General features: G+C 38.6%; 1 protein-coding gene across 1 annotated transcript in view; it reads left to right on the top strand.

The window, feature by feature from the left end:
- The window catches only part of LOC306863123 (cubilin-like), a gene marked incomplete at both ends in the record, with an annotated part of 41,470 nt that overhangs the window by 8,376 nt on the left and 8,561 nt on the right, over positions 1–24,533 (top strand). Inside the window, 42 exons of the mRNA XM_079406315.1 lie at positions 57–213; positions 1,686–1,864; positions 1,955–2,120; positions 3,703–3,928; positions 4,025–4,155; positions 4,355–4,541; positions 4,619–4,779; positions 5,944–6,125; positions 6,221–6,377; positions 7,956–8,143; positions 9,996–10,155; positions 11,877–12,058; positions 13,443–13,617; positions 13,713–13,894; positions 14,026–14,182; positions 14,262–14,378; positions 14,491–14,604; positions 14,791–14,919; positions 15,011–15,143; positions 15,227–15,432; positions 15,655–15,836; positions 15,939–16,131; positions 16,235–16,432; positions 16,523–16,669; positions 16,780–16,970; positions 17,059–17,227; positions 17,320–17,494; positions 17,578–17,756; positions 17,839–18,048; positions 18,132–18,272; positions 18,451–18,632; positions 18,761–18,932; positions 19,022–19,219; positions 19,346–19,495; positions 19,585–19,706; positions 19,809–20,034; positions 20,128–20,315; positions 20,413–20,569; positions 20,661–20,810; positions 20,921–21,109; positions 21,608–21,737; positions 23,000–23,217. Coding sequence (XP_079262441.1) covers positions 57–213; positions 1,686–1,864; positions 1,955–2,120; positions 3,703–3,928; positions 4,025–4,155; positions 4,355–4,541; positions 4,619–4,779; positions 5,944–6,125; positions 6,221–6,377; positions 7,956–8,143; positions 9,996–10,155; positions 11,877–12,058; positions 13,443–13,617; positions 13,713–13,894; positions 14,026–14,182; positions 14,262–14,378; positions 14,491–14,604; positions 14,791–14,919; positions 15,011–15,143; positions 15,227–15,432; positions 15,655–15,836; positions 15,939–16,131; positions 16,235–16,432; positions 16,523–16,669; positions 16,780–16,970; positions 17,059–17,227; positions 17,320–17,494; positions 17,578–17,756; positions 17,839–18,048; positions 18,132–18,272; positions 18,451–18,632; positions 18,761–18,932; positions 19,022–19,219; positions 19,346–19,495; positions 19,585–19,706; positions 19,809–20,034; positions 20,128–20,315; positions 20,413–20,569; positions 20,661–20,810; positions 20,921–21,109; positions 21,608–21,737; positions 23,000–23,217 — 7,156 coding nt within the window. The remainder of the gene's footprint in view (positions 1–56; positions 214–1,685; positions 1,865–1,954; positions 2,121–3,702; positions 3,929–4,024; positions 4,156–4,354; positions 4,542–4,618; positions 4,780–5,943; positions 6,126–6,220; positions 6,378–7,955; positions 8,144–9,995; positions 10,156–11,876; positions 12,059–13,442; positions 13,618–13,712; positions 13,895–14,025; positions 14,183–14,261; positions 14,379–14,490; positions 14,605–14,790; positions 14,920–15,010; positions 15,144–15,226; positions 15,433–15,654; positions 15,837–15,938; positions 16,132–16,234; positions 16,433–16,522; positions 16,670–16,779; positions 16,971–17,058; positions 17,228–17,319; positions 17,495–17,577; positions 17,757–17,838; positions 18,049–18,131; positions 18,273–18,450; positions 18,633–18,760; positions 18,933–19,021; positions 19,220–19,345; positions 19,496–19,584; positions 19,707–19,808; positions 20,035–20,127; positions 20,316–20,412; positions 20,570–20,660; positions 20,811–20,920; positions 21,110–21,607; positions 21,738–22,999; positions 23,218–24,533) is intronic.

Below are 24,533 nucleotides of genomic sequence, written 5' to 3'. Positions count from 1 at the left end.
TGATGATCTTTTAACATCGCCATTTCAGTAGCATTACCAAGTCAAATCTCTTTTAGGTTCGAGACGGGACTGGTGAGACCGACCCACTCATTGGGAAGTACTGCGGCACCACGCTGCCGGCACCAATATTGTCCACCACTAATGGACTCTGGATTCGTTTCAAGTCTGACAGCTCTGTGTCCCGTGCTGGCTTCAGGGCCATGTATGAACTTGGTGAGACACTGAAACCTCCTATTTATGTAAAGCGTATGCTGCCAACTGAATGCCAAAATTCACCTCTTCCATTTTTCTGAAAAGTAAAACAGTAAAAATAAGGCCAGACTGTGTAAACATGCAAATGCAAACATGAATGCTTTGTTTGTGTCAAGTCACGTTAAAACAGAAGTATTATATTTTGATGTACAACCGAGTGTAATAGATTATCAAAATGAGAAAATGTAGAGCTGGGCGTGAGCTGATTGGATGTTGAGATGTGGGCGTTGCCAGTGACTTGAGAAGTTTTGCATATGTCAATATTGAGAAATCTGGCGTTTTCACTGGAAAGTCCAGTTATGACATTTTGAGTAAAAATCATAGTAGTAACACAAGATCAATAACTCACATTTAGAAAATAGCTAAGGTAAATTTATCATTTCATGCCGACTTTAAACTATTAGCTAAACTGATTCTCCACCATTTTGGTTTAGTAATTTCTTTAAAATATTGCTAAAATGCTCATGTCAATAATTTATTGCTGAGAATATTATGTGTTTCAGTGTTTTCTTAGTATTATTGAGATTTTAATACTTTTTTCAATCAGTTTTTTTTTTTAATTTTCCGTTTTAATTTTATTTTTGGTCAAAGTTTTAATAAATTATTATTTTTTTTTTTCATTTTTGATCATTTTTGTTTTTATGTATACAGTATGTATGTCTATACTAGTTATTTTAGTGCAACAAGTTAAAGGGTTAGTTCACCCAAAAATGAAAATTCTGTCATTAATTACTCAACCTCATGTCGTTCCAAACCTGTAAGACCTTCATTCATCTTCGGAACACAAGTTAAGATATTTTTGATGCATTCCGAGAGCTCTCTGACCCTCCCATATACAGCAAGGATCCTTACACGATCAAGGCTCAGAAACGTAGCAAGGACATCGTTCATGTGACATCAGTGGTGGAATTTTACATAGCTTTGAGAATACATTTTGTGCGCAAAGAAAACAACAATAACAACTTTATTCAACAATTTGTCTCCTCCGCATCACCCTATAGTGCCATTTTGGAGAGTATCACATACGTAAACAACATATGCAATGTATGTATGCGGATACGCTGTTTACGTCGTTTAAGCATTGATCCGAATGTAAACATGGTATCCGTGTACATACGTTGTTTATGTATGTGATAGTTAAACAACTTAAACTTGACTTGAGTGGTGTAGTTTTAGAATGCTGTCATGCAAGAGATGCTCCAAAAGACATGAGACACAAGTGCCACGCTCAATCACATCCATCTGTTGCGTGTTTACATAAAAAAACAAAGACAAAGCAGCACTGTGGAATGCAAAACCACATTCTGTGTGAACAGATTAAACACAATATTGAGTACCAAATATGTTAAAGCTAATTTAGCTTTAATGAACATAATTTAATATTAGTATGATATATAAAGTTTGTGATCTCAGAGTTGAACTATTTTCTCTAGCTTGTGGAGGAACCCTCTCTGGAACCGGTCAGATTCGAACTCCCCTCCACCCTGACCCCTATCCCCACAACAAAGTGTGTGAGTGGGTCATTAACCAACCCGAGGGCTATGTGGTCACTCTCAACTTCCTCAATTTTGACGTTGAGGGAAGCAGCACATGTGTCTTCGATTATGTTGAGGTACAACATAAGCAATGTGTTAATCCTATTCAGCCAACATACAGATTACACTTTACATTTCTTCTGAAACTTCACTCTTTACTCACTCAGGTGAGAGATGGTCCCAGCATAGACTCCCCTCTGATTGGTCGATATTGTGGAATTAACATGCCTCCCATGCTGGAATCCACCCAGAGGTCCATGTTCATCCGCTTCAAAACCGATTCATCTGTCTCCAACCATGGCTTCACTGCTGAGTTTGCATCTGCAGAGCAAGGTGAACTGTTGTTTTGTTGTTTCCGATTGTACAGTAGCTTGTTCAAATATATTATATATACTACGTAGTAAGCTGCCTACCAAGACCAAACAGGCACATTCTCAACATGAAAGATGTTCACTGTAAAAAATATTCTGTTCAATTTGCTGTAAATAGCGATGCAATAACATTAACTAAATAACACTAAATACCCAAATGTACATTCCTGGTAACAAACATAAAAAATAATTAACAAAATATAATAAATAATTCATAGCTGGTATCTCCAAAAAAACATAAATTTCACAGTATTTTACAGTAAAATGACAAATAATGTGATTTTACAGTTTTTCCACTGAATATGGTAACGTAACTTAAACCAGTTTCAACGTAAATAGGTTTTATTGTAGTATTTACAGGATTTGATTTATTTAAAGGCGTCATCGGATGCAAAATTCACTTTACAAGTTGTTTGAACATAAATGTGTGTTGGAAGTGTGTGTACACGTCCATCCTATAATGATAAAAATCCACCCGGTGGTTTTTTAAAAATCCCTATTTTAAAATCCCCTTTCTCAAATCAGGCTGTTCTGAGGTTCCTGTCAGAATGATGTAGTTCTGTACAGGCCCCCCCCCCACGATAGTTGACAAGACCGTCTTACCTTAGACCCGCCCTGAGTGAGCTGAGAGCTGTCCGATTCCGGTGCAGGGGAAGACAAGATATCTCCAATTAAGTGATTGATGTGTTTAGTTGTTGGATGTAATAATGAATATAGCAGTCGTCATTTACTCCTGATATCTGAGCCACTGAAGATGCAGAGGATTAACGTTACTTTCGCTTTGAAGTGAATGAGCTGATCCCCGATCTAAATAAATGTGTCTATGTTCGCCTGAATCATACGTGATCCAGCTTTATCTACAGAAGAAGTGATTATAAGGGTTTTTATGAATCTTTGCAAATTGCCTTTCCTAATAATGTGCTAGTTAGCCAGTTTCACGGCTGAAGTTTAGTATGCTCCATAGATATATATACCTAGATGCCTCATTATCGACTGTTTCTATGGGCCACGATACCATCTGCCATTTTTGGAACAAAAATGCGAATCTTTGAGCGCATTGACTTGTATATCTTTGAATATTCATTGATTATTATGGTGAAAAAAAAAAAAATATATATATATATAATTTATTTATTTTTGTAAAAAACAAACATTTTTGGCAACATTATTTTGAGATGCAATAAATTAGTGGAAAAGTTAGTCCAAGATGGCTAATGACTGGATTATAAATATATTTCATTCAGTAATGAAAACTAATTAAAAATAGACTAGTATGATGTTTTGATGTTTTTGAGTATTAAGTTTTTAGCTTAGTAACATGTTGTCAAACTTTATTGGAATCAACTGAATTGAGATTTCTGTGTTTATGCTAATATTTGGTGAATCGATATTAGTAGACCAGTGATGGTGAGAAATACAGGTTAAAGGTCTGGCCTGGAAAGCGTAAGGTTCATGGTTTGATTCCCACAATAAGCAGCACATACTCTTTCTCCATTGATTAACGAATTTTCAAATGATTTCAACACTTGTGTTCATTTTTACAGGTTGTGGAGAGACTCTCACAGAACCAACGGGTTCATTCACCAGCCCAGGACATCCCACTGACTACCCTCATGGAGCCAATTGTACCTGGTACATCTCCGTTGAACCTGGCAACCTCATCCGTCTGTCATTCACAACTTTCAACTTGGAGTATCACACCAACTGTGCATACGACTATGTGGATGTCTACGATAACGGAACAGCACTGACTGGCACTCTTATGGGCAGGTAAACCAAGACATTTGAATATTTAGGCCACAGTCATCCCTTAATTGAAGATTTGTAAATGAATATGTTGGAAAATGTTGGTTATTTTGTGCTCAGGTTCTGTGGGCGCTCCGTTCCTCCATCTCTAACCAGCACTGATAGTCTGATGACCGTCCTGCTGGTCTCTGACTCCAGTCTGTCTGCAGAAGGCTTTTCTGCTGAATATGTCTCCATCAATGCGAGCACAGGTATAATTTTATTGCAGTAATTGGATATGAAAATCCAATTTAAAAAGCCATGAAAGTACAGGCCTCATAATGAAGCTTGGGTTTAAAAAGACTGACTTTTTTCAGGTCAAGTAAAGTGAGCTTTATTGTCATTTCACTGTATGTAGAGATATACAAAGGAACAAAATGTTGTCTCTTATCTCATGTTTTGTCTATGCAGATTGCAGTGAGGTGTTTAGATTACCCACCGGGGAGTTCAGCTCACCCAACTACCCCGACAATTACCCCAACAATCGGGAGTGTGTCTTTAAAATTATTGTGGAAGTCAACATGCAGATCATGCTGAATGTCACAGATTTTGAGCTGGAGGGGTTCAGTTCCTGTGCTTTTGACTATTTAGAAATCAGGTGAGGAACTTTTCTAGCGTCTTGGGTCATTGATTTGGTCACTTTTTGGTTTTCGAACACTTTCCTTTCTTTTACAGAGATGGAGGCTATGAAACGTCCCCCCTGATTGGTAAATATTGTGGAACAAATGGTCCACCCATCATAGCGTCACATAGCAACAGACTGTGGCTGAAGTTCAGATCTGACCACACACTCACCTACAGGGGATTCAAAGCCCACTGGGATGGCACACAGACAGGTATGCTTTTCCTGTTGTGTACTTGTGTACCGAGTCAGATGAATATCAGCCAGACTGTTGACATGAAGTCAGCAGTAGAACTGCCCACATGTCTGATTGTCATTTAAAATGACTAACTGTGATTTATTTATTTATTTTTTGGTGCTGTTTTTGGGCAGATACGTAATTTGTCCAAATCGGCGATCCTTTAGTATTATTTATATACTATTATAATATTTGTTAATATTTAGATTTTTTTTTTTAAATATATATATATATATTCATTTTTTTTTTTTTTTTTACTTTTTATGGCTTCATTTGTTTTTTAAATATTTGTTTTAATTCTTTTTTAGTAACTTATAATGTTTTATACTTTATAATATAATTTATTATATATGATTTATAGTTTTGTTTTTATTCATTTTAGTACTTTAATTTAAACTTATTTTATTTCAATTAGTTGCCAAGGCAAATTTTTCATTTTTGTGTGTTTTTAAGTTCAAGTTTTTAGTCTAATATTTATATTTAATTTTTATGTCAGCTTTATTTGAAAAAAGAAAATTATTTTTAATAGTTTTAGTTTTAGTGCCATGTGCTTTTTCCATTTTCATACTTTTTGTAATGGTTCTGTATGGCTTTATTTATTTTGTTATGTATGTTTGTATGTATTTATTTATTTAAAATTTTGTCATATTTATAATATTTTAATTTATAGTTTGTTTTAGCAATTTTAGTGCTTCAGCTTAAACTTATTTTCAGTTAGTTGCCAAAGCAACATTTCTAATCTGTTTTTTATGTAATATTTGTATTTTATTTCAACTTTATTTTTGTAAAGAAAACAATTTTTATTAGTTTAAAATGTTAGAACAACACTGCTCCAGAGGTATTGAAAGTCTGCTATAGATTAGTTGCTTTTAAGGGCCTCTGACAAAAATCTAAATGCCTTTACAATTTTTAATGGGACAAACCTTGCAAACCACCATTTATTCCTCAGAATTGCTCATATCGAGCATTAATATCAACCTCCTACCTTATACACACAATATTGTTTCTAAGAGGACCGGTTAAAACCCGGAGTCCCAGAAATCTCAGAGCAATTTGATTGGAGTTTGCATTCCACTTTGCATCAGATGATCAGTGGACTATATTACACCATCTCAGACTTACCATGTGTCTCTGTTATAGGTTGCGGTGGGACATTGACAACAAGTATGGGAGGCTTCACCTCTCCCAACTACCCCCTGCCATATCACGCCAACGCCGAATGCTACTGGCACATCAAAACCAGTGCAGGAAGCACAGTCGAGCTCAGCTTTGGAGACTTTCACCTGGAGAACAGCATCAACTGCTACTACGACTACTTGGCGGTCAGAGAGCGTCGAAATAGACGATTTGCTATTAGAGTTCGCTATTGAAAGGTATTGAGTTGGAATCTTTCCCTGATGTGTATATGTTTTACCAGGTGTATGATGGCGGCAGCACCAGTTCTCCTGAGGTGGCCAAACTGTGTGGGAATCAGATTCCTCCTCCCATCAGCTCCACCCGAGAGAACATGTACGTGAAGCTACGTACAGACAGCATCATCCACACTGGCGGATTTCTGGCTAACTACCAAACCAGTGAGTGACCAAACCAGAAAACCCTGAAAAAGATGTATAAATTTAGTGCTGTCAATTAATCATTTGACTGGACTAGTATAAATAGTCTATTTTTAATTTACATTTGATTCAAACTCTTACAAAAAAGTATTGTGGCATTTTTATGGTATACAGATAGTATTACATGGAAATACTACAGAATACAGTAAACATTCTTAAATCAAGATACATTTACTTGAGAAGCAAAATGGCATTACATTTTTTTTCCCAAAACTTACTAACCACGCATAATATTTTTTTTCTAAAAAATGCAAACATGTACATCCATCTTGGTCACATATTATTGTAGCACAGTTTGTGCTGAATATTAAAAAAAATACATGTTGGTCAATAGTATGTTATAAGCACAAATATCAGGGCATGTCAACATCTCAAGGGCCCCAAAATCACCTCAGGCCCCAGAGGGTTAAGTTATTAAAGCTAATTCTAAAGATTTTTTTTTTTCTGTAAAATTATCAAATTTGAGTTTATGCCTAAAAACAAGAGAAATATCTAACGAGGAAGAATAATAGTTAATTGAACTTTTTGTTTTTCATCATCAGAATCTTTTAATTTAAGTAAAAACTCACTTAATTTTGATACTTTGATATATATATATATTTATTTTTTTATTCAATTAATTAAATTAAAGGAATAGTTCACCCAAATATGTCGTTCCAAAGCTGTATTTCATTTTCATTTCTGTATATCATTGTATTACATTTCATTTTTATGTTGAACACAAAAGAAGATATTTTGAAGAATTTTGAAGAACCAAACAGTTATTGGTCTCCATTGACTTCCACTGTAGGGAAAGAAATACTATGGAAGTCAATGGGGACCACCAACGGTTTGATTACCAGCATTCTTCAAAATATCTTCTCATGTTCAACATAAGAAAGAAAATTTTCATTTTTGGGTGAACTATCCCTTTAACGATCTTATGTCATTTTGTATCTTGATTTATGAAAGTTATTTGAAAAATTTGAAAGTTATAAGAAAGAAATTTGTACTGAAAATGAGTGAGACAACCATTTTTGCAGTGTATTCCATGATATTTCAATGGCACTTGAATACCATGGTATTACCATGGTGTATTCCCAAAAACATGGGAATAACATGGTACTTTTTTGTAAGTGATTAATTAAACATTACAGCATTGCTGCGGTTTTAAATCGTGTGCTTTTGTATTTGGCAGTTGAGTTCACCCAGAGGACACTGACGTGTTTTGGCTTTCGGCTTTTTAGTCTTGTTTTAATTATGTTTGTGGAGGTGAAATGTCACAGTTAAGAGCTCAGTGCAGCACTAATCTATCTTCTTTTGTGCATTCTCTCAGTCTTTTGCCTTTTCTTTGGCTGTCAGTGGTCACATGTCAGTGTGTTTCCCAGACTCTAAAACTTTACTGCAGGGTCAAATCCAGCTTTAGCCATTATGGCAAGATGCCACCTGTTTTAATTATTCCTGGCTTAAAATTGGTGTAAAATATTCACCAAAAGTTATTGATGTTACATCATTCTTCCCAGCTCATGTTGTTAATCAAGACTGGCTTTTCTCATGTAGTTTGCCAGGGTGTGCTGATCGCCAACCGCAGCCGGGGAAAGATTGAGAGCTTGAACTTCCCCAATGACTACCCATCTCGTGCCGACTGCAGCTGGACCATCCAGGCCTCCATGGGCAACACCATCAACTACACGTTTATAACCTTTGAGGTGGAGGACCAGGTTGGATGTGCCTATGACTATGTGAAGGTCAGCACAAGCTTTGTCAAGCCTCGTCTTAAAATGTACCCAATATTGCTGCTAAAAGTCAACATTAAATTGAAATGGACCATATCTGCTTTCCTAAGAGACTTTCTGGTCATATCTTGCATGTCTCTGAAGTGTCTTTCCATTAATGGTTGAGATCACAAAGGTCACAGAGGATGTTAATATTAACTAATAGCCAATTAGCCATCGTTTTAGGCTACTTCCTGCCTGAAATCTTGAAAAGGTTACAGAAATAACAATAGATGTGAATAAGAAAAGGATGCATTGAAATACTCTTGATGGTGAACTTGACCTTAGCTTTCAGTTCGGCTTTATTCTGATATGGAACGCCCACTTTTCATGATCCAATCAGTTCCTGATGGATGGAATCAAGCCCCGCCCATTTTCTCATTGAACATGTTGCTTTGCTCTGAAATATGTCACGTTGAGAAATTGAAATGGGTTGTGAACGTTGGTTTTTCTGACTCGAGGACCATCTACATGTCTTTTCAAGCTTCTCTGTGAAGGGCAAGTAGTCTAATTAATTCTGGACCTTTTGTCATTCAGTTACACTACAGTGATTTACTGGCAGAGTCTTTGAAAATGTACAATGGGTACTTTGAGTTCCTCGCCGTTTACTCATCACCATGGCAATCCAAACAGTGATGACATCATTGGGGCCTCTTGTATAGATGTTGAGCTTTTGCCTTTTCCCTCAGGCAGTCTTGGGAAAGGCTACGCTCTGTTTTCATAAACCTCATGCCATAGATAGGCATTCATCAGCTGGGTAAATACAGACAGTTTTGTTGGATATTTTGGACTCTGATGACTTCTTCCTTAAGGAATGTGAGATTTTGTGCTCAAGCCAACAATATTACAGCACACTTTTGTTCCTAAGGCAGTAGCGCAGATGGTCTGAATTACTGATGCGATGTCATTGGTTGTATTTCCTGTGAAAGGTCATTGATTCTTGAGACATGCAGGAGCAACAATGTTTCACGCTTTAATCTGACTTCAGTTTTTGACATAACACAATCAGTCACTGCACTTAGCAATATGTAATGGTTTGATAGCTGTGTACATTTTCTCAACAAAATTTATTAATTTGACAATTTTAAGTAATTGTTCATTTTTGTGTCACAACCAATCTCAGAAAAAAAGTATAATTGTTTGGATTTTTCAAAAATTTTAATAATATAATTGTATAAAATATAATATAATTATAATAGTTGAAGTTCAAAAATTAAACTAGGTCCTATAAATAGCCATAAAAACAACACAAGAAAACTGCTGCCGTATATTTTTTTTTGAGACGTTTATTTACTATCATTAATATACTATTTATTATACTATACTATTTTTTTTTATATTTAAATTTTACATATATACTGAATTTAAAAAATATATAATTCTGAATTTTTTTCTTGCAGTTCTGACTTCAGAATTGGAAGATATAAACTCAAAATTGTGAAAAAAGTCAGATTTGCAGGATATAAACTCGTAATTCTGAGAATTAATTTGCAATTTTAAGAAATAAAGTCAGAATTGCGATATGTTAGCTCGCATTTGCGAGAAAAAGTTAGAATTGTGAGATAAAAAGTCACAATTACCTTTTTTATTTATTCAATTGTGAACATGAGCTTCCATACATAGACATAGACAGTTGTTTACTGATTTTTATTTCAGTTTTAGTTATTTAGTGGTTCATGTGAAACTAAATAAATGTTCCCTTGGCAATTAGCTCATGACAGATCTATTATAGTATGTATTATATAACATAACATGACAGAACCATCTTTTACTGCAAAGACCATAAAGTATTGTATAAATAATCTCACTCTCTGTTTCTGTCTAGCTGTATGATGGTCCAAACGATCAGGCTACTCTGATTGGTACGTTCTGTGGGAACACACCTCCTCCAGCCAGCACCACCACCGGTACCAGCCTCCATATTGTGTTCCGCTCCGACATGTCTGTCTCATACAGAGGCTTTCAGATGGACTGGTACCAGAATGGTAAGATCCAATACACAGCTGATCCCATGCTTTCCATGAATAGTGCTTAAACTTCTTGGGACTTTTGTTTTCTTTTTTCCATCTGTATTCATGGAAAGGTTTTTGAGGACCTGTGCCAGCCTCAAAGCACTGTGTGAAACATCTAAATGTGTATGACAGTGGAAAGACAGATGAGCTACTCAGAACAGAAGGAAATGACATATACAGAATCACTGTTGGGCAGCCAGAAGTCAGTGACCTGTAGTCTCTTGAGTGGTGATGTCACTAAATCTCTAACACAAATAGCAGTCCTAATGGGCAAAGCAGTGACATCACTTAGGAAAGCTTCACTTTGATTGGCCAGCAGGGAAAGAGCTGATTACCAGTGATGAATGAATCTATCAAAGAAAGAAAGGAAAGATTAAATGTAGCAACTGCTGTTGCTGTAGAATTTCGGGATTTGAAGTGGATTTTCTGCACACGTATTATCTTATTTCCAGCAAAAATTTGTTCCAGAATGACAAACAAGGCTACACGCTCCTCTAGAATGAACAGATCAATAAAGCTCTGTCCTTGCTCTGTCTTGGGAGACACCCCTGCTTAACTCTTCCTATGTACACTTAACATAAATTAATTTTTCACGGTAAAACAGAGAATCATTCATTACAGAGCTTTAATTTAATCTATCGCCTACTTGTATGTCAAAGAAACACCAAGACATAAATGTGTCAGATAGTGAGCCATCTATAGCCCACACTAACTGATGTTGTGTATGTTTCTCTGTCCTTGTGCTTGCGAGACATCGAGTAACATTGCTGAAGGGTGTGGACTGTTATTTTTGCACAGAGAGCAGGATCACAGTAGGAGAGCGAGGCGTTCGCTCTGAACCTTTAATTATACATGCACCTCTGTCTGTGATGATGTCATTTTTTTGGAAGGAAATGGTTTTGGTTTCCATGGACACAATGTGTAGAGAATGAACACTGTAATGTTATTATGTAACGTGCACAGCACTGTTTTGCAGCTGTCAAAACCTTGCTGAGGGAGAGAAAAATGACTAACAAAGAGTAAAAACAGTATAGAAATGTCCCTATAATAAGAGAAAGTTAAAACATGAAATTGTGGGATAAATAATGCAGGTGCTGTAGAAATTCCTCAATTCAACAAAGTATTTAATGGCCACAAGCCAGCTGATCCATTTTGAAAATTAAAAAAATAGCTCCACCCTTCCTTTGTCCTCTCATAGACCTGTGGACGCTGTTGAGATTGATGTTATTGATTAAGACTGTGGGGGTGGAGAGAATGAATCCGTTCTGACCGATCTTTTGTGAATATCACATTACATTGACCGCATTTTAGTCTTGTTGCTACTGCTTTTCTTGCGGTGAGGGTCAATATGGCTTCATATTTCCTCTGATAAGCTTGATGTGAGACATTTTTCCTGTTTGGACACTGTAATGCAACCATCTGTCCACTTCAGCATCCCTGACCACATTTACACAGACACACTTTCCAGGAATTGACATTAAACAAGTTACAAAATATAATGTGGTGGTGATATAAGATAATACCATGGTACTTTGATTAGTACCACGATACATGTCCAAAATGTGCTTTTTGGTTGCCTTCTATTCATACAAAAGATTGTTACGTTTGAATCAGAATTTCTGTTTTGAACTTTCATGTTGGATCCCTGATTAAAAACAGGGGAAGAAAAAGTATCTCACTGTCACCCCCTGCAGGTTGTGGTGGGGAACTCTTCGGGCCCACTGGTGCTTTCACCAGCCCAGGCTATCCAGACAAATACCCAGCTAACCGTGAGTGCATCTGGCACATCCAAACAAGCCCTGGAAGTAGCATTTCCATCACCATCCTTGAGTTTGACGTGGAATATCATCCTGACTGCAACTATGACAAGCTGGAGGTATGAAAAAAGAAATAAATAAAAACAGTAAGCAAAAATATATGTATGCATTGAATACACTCTATTACATGTATCCCACAACGCATTGCACTCAACTACCCTCAGTTCCCAGTGTGATCAAATAAATGGAAACAGTATTAAGCATGTTTTTTCCTAAATCTGTATACTGAGCTTAATGTTACATACATCATGCTATTTTTTAATAATAGTCTACAGTACATACTGACCAGTTAGAAGTGTGCAAGTTTTCCTCAATATCTATTCTTAATTATTACCTTTAATAAGTGTTAGGTGATATTCTGCCCTCTACAGTCAGAATGCCTCACTTGTCCATCATTATGAGATTAAAATTCAAGTGTGTGTTTAAATGGATGTGTGCCTGCTCATGCCGCGTTGGCATCTGCTGGGCTCTGTGGGTGTATGTTTTGTAGCGTAGACTTGTGGAATGCTGACCTCCACTGTAGCACTGAATGGAGCCAACAGGGCAGAAATGAACTGGAAATCAGAGCTTAGAGAGAGGGCTTAGAGACAGTCTCACATGCACACAAACATACACTTTCTGTGCCACACAGACATTTTAGTTGCCCTATGGTTTACAGAGCTGAGTAATAACTGATTACATGTCATCTGGATTATGTAATTACATTAAGTAGCTACTTGTAATTGGATTAAATCACATTTTTTAAATACTTGTAATCAGACTACAGTTAGTTTTATTGACTACTTGTATTTTATTGATTACAGTGTGGTACAATATTATCATATTTAATAAATGGATAGAAATGATAAACGAATTAGGTTAAAAAAAAGTAATCAAAAAATAGTCTGATTATATTACCTAAATTGTGTAATGTAGTGGATTACGTTACTAACTTCAATTTTTGTCATGTAATTTGGAATCAGTAACAGATTTGGAAGTAATCTACCTAGCTCTGATGGTTTATTACATGCCATGTTTGCTTACTCATCACTTACTGTACAGTAAATAAGACAACAGAGACCAAATTAAATTGGCAATATTTAAACACATAAGAGACAAATTAAAAGAAATGGTTATTCATCTTAAAGAGAGATAGCACAAGCAGAGTTTTTTTTCCAAAACATTTCACAATGTACAACAGTTGATGTATGCTACTGTTCAAAATTTCAATCAAATTTGATATTTTTACACTGTCTGGTAGTCAAACTTGGTGGAAAATGTCCATTACTAATAGAATTACATTCATCTTTGGGACTAGTTGGTTAAAAGTCATGATATCAACAAATAGTCAAGCTAGGTCTAAGAAAAGCTATAGAATCATTTTGAAGCCACTTGGTTTGATATGTTTTTTTTTTTAACCTAATAGTGACTTTCAGACATTTTGCACCTTTGACCTTTATCCAGGTGTACGGAGGGCCTGACCTCTCCTCCCCACGATTGGCTCAGCTCTGCACCACACGCCCTCCCAATAATCCTCTGCAGGTGGCCAGCACAGGTAACGCTGTCACTGTTCGATTCACATCTGATGCCGTCGTGAGTGGCAGAGGCTTCAACGCAACCTGGGTAGAAGTACCTGGAGGTTAGTCAACTGTCAATTATAGAAATTCATCACTATGCCATTATTTTGGAGACTTTGCTAATGAACTTCTTAAAATCTTCCCTTTGAAAATTCAGGATGCGGAGGGATTGTCACAGCTCCCAATGGTGATATCCACTCTCCGCAGTATCCCAGCAACTATCCTGACAATGTGGACTGTTCCTGGGTCATCACAGTGGACGTAGGCCATCGAGTCTTCTTCAACTTCACTGATCTGGATCTCGAAAGTCACAGCTCATGCAGTTTTGATTACGTGGCTGTGAGTAGCTGACCTTTCTGTGTGCACACGATGAAGTTAATGCTCACAGTGGTAACATTTGGGATTTCATGACATAACAGACCAATGCATCACAGTTTAAATCAGTTTATGGACAAACTTCTACTCTCTAGATCCATGATGGTCACCACGAGTCTTCTCCACTCCTGGGTAAATTTTGTGGAGTCTCCAGGCCTTCCCCCATTACGTCCACAAGGAACGTCATCTATGTTCGCTTCAGGTCAGATCACAGTCAGAACCGTAAAGGCTTCAGTGCCCAGTTCTCAGAAGGTGAGTGCAGTCTTTGTTTTGTGAATTTGTCATGGTTTGTTTCATTGTTAAACCTCATTGATTACTCATTTATTTCCAGCATGTGGATCCACTATAGCAGCTGATGATGTGGGTGGGGAGATTGCATCTCCTCGCTATCCATACTCTTACCCACCCAATCAGAATTGTAGCTGGATCATACAGGCACAGGAGCCATGTAAGTCCGCTGGTCATACTTGGCATCCATAATCTCAAAGTCAAAACCAAGGCTTTTTGTACTTTAAACTACTTGCCTTATTCTCTGATCTCTTATCTTATGTTTCTTTCAGTCAATCATGTGACTTTGTCCTTCACTGACTTTGAGGTTGAGATTGTGAATAGTAACTGCTCTCATGATAGTGTGGAGGTCCTGGATGGAGACAATTACCAAGCCCCATCTGTTGGTAAAGATACAATCTCTTCCTTGAGGAACTGTCAAAGTCATCCTCTGGTTGTAATAGGATATCACCTATATGTGTGTGTATACATCAGAATTAGATCTAGGTTTTGGCGCTTTATCACATTTTGTTTGGTTTTTCAGACAATACTGATGCAGTTATGGTTAGTAATAACTAGTGACCTTTTTCCAGGTCGTTACTGTGGGAGTGAGTTGCCACACCCAGTCACTTCATTCAGCAATGCCCTGGTGGTAAACTTCATCTCAGATGCTTCAGTAGGGAGGAAAGGCTTTAGGGCTACCTACATGGCCTCAACCTCAGGTTAGATTTTAGTATTTATTATAAAATACATATGAATTTTCCACCCAAATTAGGTTTAGTATTACACCATTTAGTTACCTGTTTTTTCCAGGCTGTGGCGGACATCTGTATATGGAGTCAGGTGCTTTTAACAGTCCGAACTATCCTGATGTATACCCACCTAATGTGGAGTGTGTGTGGACCATCACCAGTTCCCCTGGGAACCGTCTACAACTGTCCTTCATGTAAGCCAATCAGGATGCTACATTAATCTCACAAATGTAATGGATTCATCAAAACCACCAATGCTGTACTTTTTGTGATGCAGAATGTTTCAGTTGCAACAAAGTTCAGACTGCAGTAGTGACTACCTCGAGGTTCGTGAAGGACACTCCACCGGTACTTTGGTTGGTCGTTTCTGTGGTGATTCCCTTCCTTCCAACTACACCTCTATAATGGGCCACATTCTTTGGATCAAGTTTGTCTCTGACTCCTCAGTCAGCGGAGCTGGATTTAGAGCAGTGTTCTCCCACTGTAAGTCAGAGCGATGGATTACTCTTCTCTTTTTTTATGTGGACCATACTGAAGAGACCAACTAAGAGTAGCCTGGTTTTCCAGAGTGGTTATGTTGGTTAATGCTGGTTTCACCAAAAACCGTGGCTCTGGTTGTACAAGGAAGTCTTGCTGGTTAAAATCTCCTATAGTTTGAAAATCTTACATGGGAATATCTTACATGCTCTTTTTCTGCATCCTCAGTATATGGAAATGAGATCACGGGCAGCTCGGGACAGATTGCCTCCCCGCTTTATCCACGCACCTACCCAAACAATGCAGACTACCGCTGGACCGTCACAGTGGACTCAGATTCCCACATTCAGATTCAATTCCTGGACATCGACATTGAGGACCTATTCAATTGCTATTATGACAAACTCAAGGTCTGCACTCTTGTTTAAAATGCCATAATGGTTTAACAGAAAATAAGTGTATGCAGGCATATGATGTAGATGTGGTTGAAGATCAATGCTTCCCTTCCCTAGATATATGATGGTTCCAGCACCAGTGCTTTACTTCTGGGTGAGTTCTGCGGCCTGACTCTGCCCAACCCAGTAAGAAGTTCAGGCAGCACTATAACGCTTGAGTTTAAATCTGACAATGTGATTGGAGGGAAAGGCTTCCTGGCTGAGTGGACTGCTGTTCAGGGTTCCGGTCCTTTGCCAACTATACAGCCAGGTTAGTTCCCTAAGGAATCTGCCTCTTAGATCTTGCTCAAAATCGAAAAACATTGCTGCTTAGTCTAATTTCACAATCATTTGCTATTTTTTTGTCTTTTCAGGAGCATGTGGAGGAACATTGATGACAGGAGACACTCCCCAGTTCTTATTCTCTCCTGGTTGGCCCGAGCTGTATCAGCATAACCTTGACTGTTCATGGGTGATTCGGTCTCCAAATTCTATCGTTGAGTTTAATCTGCTTTCTCTGGACATGGAAGATGAGGTGTCGTGTCTCCATGACAGTCTATCCATCAGGGATGGTAGGTTTTGTCATATGAATTGACTTCAACATAAACCCAACTCAAAACTGACTTTCACAACTTAATATTTTTTGTTTTTTGTTTTTTAAGGTGACACCAACTTGTCTCCACTGATTGCAAAGGTTTGTGGGCGGGAGCTGCCTGGCTCTCTGCACTCTACTGGTGATGCCATGTTGCTTCGATTCACCTCTGATGGCAGCATTAACGGCAGGGGCTTTAACGCCACCTTTTCCAGAGGTGAACAATAAGTCCATAAGCCAAATTATTATCATGATGATGGTATACGTTTCTGTGTATTATATTTTAAGTTCGACTTTGAGCTATTTTTCTTTTGCATTCTCCATCAGGTTGTGGTGGTTTCCTCCACACAGACAGAGGGGTCCTAAGTTCTCCTCAATATCCACAGAACTACAAGCCCAACATGAATTGCAACTGGCAAGTAATTGTCACTCCAGGCTTTAGAGTGTCTGTAACCTTCCAAAGTCCTTTCCAAATACAAGGTTATGGAGATCACTGCAGCACAGGTGACTACTTGGAGGTGGGTGACTATAGAAGAAGTTGTCATTTGGGAACATTTCCAAAACAGAACCTGTATATCATGCAAATTGTCATTTTTTTTGTATTAGTTACGGAATGGACCTGATGGCAACTCACCGACTCTATCAGGACGTCTCTGTGGGTCCAGCGCTCCATCCACATTTCAAACCACAGACAATAGCCTCTATGCCCATTTTGTCTCTGATGGCTCCAATGAGGGGAATGGCTTCAAATTGGTATTTGAGGCCCACAGTTCAGGTGAATGCTTCTAGCTAATGTTCCAGAAATTTTAGATTAATTTGATAATAAATAGTTATTCCTAAAGTGTAAATCTCTGTGCTTGTCTCCAGCTTGTGGTGGTCTCATTGTGCTTAATGATGGAGATCCACCAGGATACATCACGTCTCCTAACTATCCATCAAGCTACCCCCAAAATATTGATTGTGTATGGATAATCACTGTACCCAATGGAGAGGCTGTACAGCTTGACTTTGAGGATGATTTCTACATTGAGGCTCATACTGGGTATATTTTGGAGAAGCAAATTGCTTACTTTTGGTACATGTAACCATTTGACCATTAAATGTAATCACAATCTTCTGTCCTAGATGTTTGTATGATTACATTGAGATCCGTGATGGTCCCACATCAGATGCTGCTTTGATGGGCAGACTTTGTGGCAACACCCGCCCATCCACACAGCATTCATCCGGCACCACCATGTATATACGATTCAGAACTGATGGCAGCATCACACATATTGGTTTCAAAGCCAAGTACTCCATTGGTAATCCATTTTGAATCCCCATTACATTCCAACCATCTTTGGTTGATCTCAATGGTTTAAAGTGCATCCTTTCCCTTCTTAGCTACATGTGGAGGTACCTTCATTGGCCAGAGTGGTATCATCAGAAGCCCCGGTTTTCCAGACTCAAATTATCCAGACAACTCTAACTGTGAATGGTACTTGGAAGGTCCCACTGGACACTATCTGACCATCACCTACACTGCCCTTGACCTGCAGAGCTCCTCAAATTGTAACAATGACTATGTGGAGATGCGTGAATACAATGCTTCAGGTTTGGGTCCTCCTTACACAAAAGAGAGTTGAGAGTCATTCTGAATGTTAAGGATAGTAAACTAACCTTTTCTTACTCACCAGGTCGCCTGCTGGGGAAACACTGTGGAAACAGCCTTCCAGCCCCCCTGGACACTGGAGACAGTTTTGCCTATGTAAAGTTTGTCAGTGATGGCAGTGGGAATGCTGCTGGGTTTAGTTTATCATTTGAGGCCAGCGTCGAAGGCAAGTGTCTTTAAATCCTTACGGTATTCAGTTAGGGTCATATAGTCCAGTGGAAAAAGCTCATGACTAGTTATTTTGGATAAAACATTTGCTACATGATTACTTACATAGTTATGCTGTTGGTTATGGAGCGGTTCCATGGGTAACTAGTGATAAGATGCTATTGTTACTCTTACAGAATGCGGAGGGGATCTGAATGCACCATTTGGTACCATATCATCTCCCAACTACCCCAATCTTTACCCTCATAGCCGAGTATGCCGCTGGAGAATCACTGTTCCTCCCGGTCGTAGGGTCACTCTTACGATCAATGACCTGAGGCTGGAGGAGCATGGCACTTGTATGTTTGACTATGTGGAGGTAAAGGTCATCTGTATGTTTTAAAGATGTCAAAAAGTTGGGCATTCAAACTGTTTATTGCTTTCTCTTAAAATAGTTAAATTCAGTGCTTTATCACTGGTTTGCTGTTTTGACTCTTGGGTTGGTAGGTCATCAATGGTCTGACACCCAGTGCCCCACATTTGGATCGGTTATGTGGGACAGTCCCTGCTGGTACCCAGTTGAAATCTTCTGGGAATACAATGCTTGTAATTTTCAGCACTGATTCATCTGTGTCTAATGGTGGATTCACGGCAGATTACTCTTCAGAAGAGGCAGCAGGTGAGATAGGAGACCTCTGACTTTAGTGTATACTTTTTTGTTTATTTTTGGCTCCTGATTTGATTGGTGAATCTTTGTCCTTTTGGTAGTGTGTGGTGGAATACTCAGTCAACCTGGAAACTTCACTTCGCCTGACTTTGGCAATGGAAACTACAGCAACAACCTGAACTGTGAATGGCTGATCCAGAACCCACATCATATGAATTCTTCCATTGTGGTTATAATAGATGAGCTCCATCTAGAGCATCACCAAACCTGTGAGTGGGACTACTTGGAATTCAGACTGGGTAAGAGTTTCCAAATGCAGAAAGAGAAACATGACACTATGTACACCATCCAATGTACCATTTACTTTAAAGCTGTTGCTGATGAGCAAACAATTATGGCATGTTTTATCTGCTCCTCGTATACAGGAGATATGAACGGAGAGCTTTTGGCTCGTTTATGTGGTCAATCCCCTCCTACGGTCCCCATAGTAGTGTCCACCCCTGAACTCTGGGTTCACTTCCTGTCCGATGAGGCTGTGGGTGATCTGGGCTTCAAAGCCACATATTACTTTTCAGGTACCATCGTTCAATTAGTGACACTTAAACAGATGGATCTCTGCTCTTTAACATTCTGCATGAGCTCAACTGACTATGATTTTCCACAGAATGTGGAGGGTCACAAAGTGGAGAGGGAGGTGCCATCTCTAGCCCTGGATATCCCAATAACTACCCCAGCCCGAGCCGCTGTACTTGGTTTCTCGAAGCTCCGGTGGGCCACACTATCATTGTAAGTCAAGACTGCTTCTTGGGTCTGTTGTTTTTTTACTGTTTTCTTTCAAACTGAACAATGAAGTTCATCATTAACATCACTTAATTTCATATATTCTAGCTCACTTTTACATACTTTGAAGTGGAGGAACACAGCCAGTGCACCTGGGATTCAGTGACTATCTTCAATGGAGCCTCACCAGGATCCCCAGTTATTGGTCAATACTGTGGCCACAACTCTCCAGGAACTATCCAGTCAGGCTCCAACAAATTAGTTGTGTTGTTCCTTGCTGATCACACAGTGTCCAGAGGAGGATTTACTGCCACCTGGTCAACGGACTCATCAGGTATATAAAAAAAAAACAAATCCTGTCTATTTTCTGTAGGCGTTTTACATATTAAATTACTTTTTTTTTCTCAAATTTCTTTCTCTTCTTCAGGATGTGGAGGAATTATCCATGCTGATACAGGCACCATCAAATCTCCCAATTATCCTCAGAATTTCCCAGCCAATACTGAATGTTCCTGGACCATCATCGCCCATGATGGAAACCATCTAGAGATGGGTTTTGCCAGTGACTTCCAGATCCCAGACTCAAGTGGACAGTGCCAAAACAGTTACATCAAGGTAAACAGATGACCAGTTAAAAAGAAACCTTTCCTAATGTTGTATTTTTGTAATCTGGTGATTGATTTGTCATATACTGTCTATATTTATCTGTCAGGTGTGGTCTGACAACGTACAGAATAATGAGAATCTCTTGTCCACTGGTTGTGGCACTACAGCTCCTACTGCAGTCATTGCACCACGAAATGTTATTACGGCTCGTTTCCAGTCCTCGGATACACCTGGCAAAGGCTTCTCTGCTGCATTCTACACTAGTATGTATCGTATGTATAGTATGTAACAGGTTTCAGTCCCCTGTCAAATAATTCAAATAATGTAATGTCTCTATTTCACATCATCTTTTAGGTTGTGGTGCCAATTTTACAGCCTCGTCTGGCCGTGTCGTGTCTCCAAACTACCCAGACCACTACCCGGGAGGCTCCAACTGTAATTACATCATTGATGCTGGAGATCAGACCGTGGTTGTGCTTACTTTTAAAACTTTCCAGTTAGAGGGTATGCCTCCTCCTCAAAAATCACTAATTGTTTCATACATCTTGATTAGAAGAAATCTAAAAATAACTCATGCATAATCGTGAATAATCATGCATTTCCATCTCCTCTAGCACACTCCACATGTGTCTATGATGGTGTAAAGATCTATAGTGGCATCACCACCAGTGGTGTTCCCTTGGCTACTCTTTGTGGAAATACCATCCCAGGCGTCTTCACCACATTTGGACCAATGCTCATCAACTTCTACTCTGATTCTATCATCCATGACAATGGCTTCCTGGCAGAATACAGAACCATACGTAAGCCTCAACCACAAAACAAACTGTACATTTAATGCAATACTTTTTGGTTCTCTGTATACTATACTATGGGCTTAGATGGAGGTGTGGCTTCAGTGTAAGTGTGTGCTAGAGTAAGTTTGGTTTGTTTATCATCTGATTGACTGAGCCCAGAAATGTGGAATGAGCAGAATCACTGGAATGAGAGGACGCTGCACTTTTCAAACAATATGAGGGGATTTGTAAAGAATATGCAAATATGCAAGAGAATTCCATTGCAACAGATTCCACTGTTACTTCCACAAACAAACTCATTCACTGTAAATGGTGCACAATAGAAATGCACTGTCAAGTGCTCTGTGTCTTGGTGGTGTATGGGAAGACAGCCCAAATTTCTCAAAGAACGGCTGTCAGCCTCATTTAAATACATTTAGGGCTGTTCCAATTAATTTCATCCCTACATGTTGGTTTTTATGATCACTGTGTATATGTTACTGTGTGTTCATGTGTTTTTAACAGCATGCGGTGGTGTGTTTAATGGTACTTCTGGGACAATCAGCAGTCCATCTCATTCTATCACCAACTACCATCACAACATCAACTGCACATACCACATATATGTTCGTGATAACCGGGTCATTGATCTCAAGTGAGTTTGATACAATTTAAGTGATTTGAAGAAGTCATATCATTAGGAATTGTTTTATTTATGTTTTGAAAACATTGTCATTGACACAATTAAAGCATTTTGTAAGTTTCAGAACTCAAAACTTGGTCCAAATTTACAATTCCCATTCTAATGATCAGACAGCGAGTGGAAAATGGTCATTCAAAATTTAAAGGGATAGTTCACCAAAAATGAAAATCCTGTCATTAATTACTCACCCTCATGTCGTTCCAACCCGTAATACCTTTGTTCATCTTTGGAACACAAATGAAGATATTTTTAAAGAAATCCGAGAGCTTACCCCGCATAGACACGTTTAAGGTCCAGAAAGGTAGTATGGACATCGTTAAAATGGTCCATGTGAAATCAGTGGCTCTACCGTAATTTTATGAATCTATGAGAGTACTTTTTGTGCGCAAAGAAAACAAAAATTACAACTTTATGCAACAATTCTTCTCTTCCGTGTCAGTCTCTGTCACGCATTCACAAGAGTACCACGACACATGCTTCATAAAAGTAAGGCTGAACCACTGATGTCACATGGACTATTTTAACAATGTCCTTACTACCTTTCTGGGCCTTGAACGTGGTAGTTACATTGCCGTCTATGCGGGGTCAGCTATCAGATTTCATCAAAAATATCTTCATTTGTGTTCAGAAGATGAACGAAGGTCTTATAGGCTTGGAATGACATGAGGGTGAGTAATTAATGACAATTTTCATTTTTGGGTGAACTATCCCTTTAATACATGCCTATACATAATCAAGGAAATGTCTTAGGGCAAGTTTTGACATTATAAAACCATATAAAAATCGATTTATAAGTCTCATGTTCTACAAATTCTTAACTTTCATAGCTACTATCTCTTTACGGACCCTCATCCTCACCCACATTCTCTTTGGTCTGCACAGATCCAAATTAGAACAACAATGATAGTAAAAATCTTTACAGCTCGAATCCTGCTAGGCATCCATCATGCCCGCTATGTTCCACCAGAGAGACAGATGCTCAGAGAGAAAAGCATTCTGGTATTGATCATCTGTCTTTCTCTTTGTTCAGTAAACCCCTCTGAGATCTTGTATCGATGCCAGACAGGGAACCCTTCACCTGTAATTTGTCCCTAGAGGCTTTCTTTCAGGGAAACACCCTCTCCCATTAGTGGTATCACTTTCTAAGAAACTAGATTGTTCTGCAACATTTCCATAGTAATCATCAACGGTATGTATTTTTTCCTGTCCGATAGATTCAACTCTTTCAGTCTGGAAGCCTCCTCGACCTGCCGCTATGACTATGTGGCGGTATATGACGGAGAGAACACTCTGGCCCCACTTATGGGGAATTTCTGTGGACGTGAACTGCCACCCAACCTCAGATCTTCATCCAAGCACCTGTTTCTCCAGTTTGTTACAGACTCATCAGTTGCAGCCGAAGGATGGAGAGCAACCTACAGTGAGACTTTAGGTAGTGTTTCTCCATCTTATTCATCACCAGTGAGGCTCCTTGCAGCATCCTACACTCTTAAAGGGATAATTCACCCAAAAATGAAAATTTGATGTTTATCTGCTTACCCCAAGGGCATCCAAGATGTAGGTGACTTTATTTATTCAGTAGAACACAAATGAAGATTTTTAACTCACACCGTTACAGTCTGTCAGTCATATAATGGCAGTCAATGGGACTCACAGCTTTGAGAGAAAAAAAAAACATACACAGACAAAACCAAATTAAACCCTGCGGCTCGTGATGATATATTGAGGTCTAAAGACACAAAATGATCTGTCTGTGCAAGAAACTGAACAGTATTTATATAGTTTTTTACCTCTGATCCGCCGCACTGTCCAACTGTCCTGAGCGCGTTCACAACAGCCGGCATGTGACGCATCGTCTTCTTCTTCTTGCTTTACGGCGGATCGCAGATTTATAAGTGCATTACCGCCACCTATCTCTGAAATGGACCATTGACACTCTATCTACAATCTCAATTAGGCGTTTCAATGAACGCGCTCAGGACAGTTGGACAGTGCGGCGGATCAGCGGCAAAAAGCTATATAAATACTGTTCAGTTTCTTGCACAGACAGATCGTTTCGTGTCTTTAGACCTCAATGTATCATCACAAGCCGCAGGGTTTAATTTGGTTTTGTCTATATTTTTTTGTCTCTCAAAGCAGTAAGTCACATTGACTGCCATTATATGACTGACAGACTGTAACGGTGCGAGTTAAACATCTTCATTTGTGTTCTACTGAATAAATAAAGTCACCTACATCTTGGATGCCCTAGGGGTAAGCAGATAAACATCAAATTTTCATTTTTGGGTGAACTATCCCTTTAATAATAAAGGTTCTTTATTGGTTTGTTTGGTTCCATGAGGAAACTTTGACATTTATGAAACCTTTCCATTCCAAAAAAGGTACTTTATAGTGGAAAAATGGTTCTTTCAATTTTTGAAGAATTAGAATTTTAAATAGTTCCTTTAAGAACTGTTCACTGAAAGGTTCTTTGGGTAGCCAAAAATGATTCTTCTCCCTTTTTTCATCATCTGATTCAAAAGACTGTAACTGACATGTTGCTCACAGATCAAGATGTGTGATACTTTGACCTTGTTCCTTTAAGGTTCTCATTTTGGAATAGTGTGAAGAATGTGTGGCGGTTTTCATAGTGAATCACAATGACAAAGACCTCATTGAGGACTGAAGAAAGTGTTCAGGGGTCATAAACAGTGTTCTTTGTAACCGCTTTGTGCTTTAAAGCGTCTGATGCACCAGTCACTTCAGGAT

Source organism: Barbus barbus (assembly GCF_936440315.1).
Source record: "Barbus barbus genome assembly, chromosome: 44".
NCBI classification, from domain to species: domain Eukaryota; kingdom Metazoa; phylum Chordata; class Actinopteri; order Cypriniformes; family Cyprinidae; genus Barbus; species Barbus barbus.
Note: the sequence above shows the minus strand (reverse complement) of the source record. Positions and strands in the feature narration are given on the sequence as shown.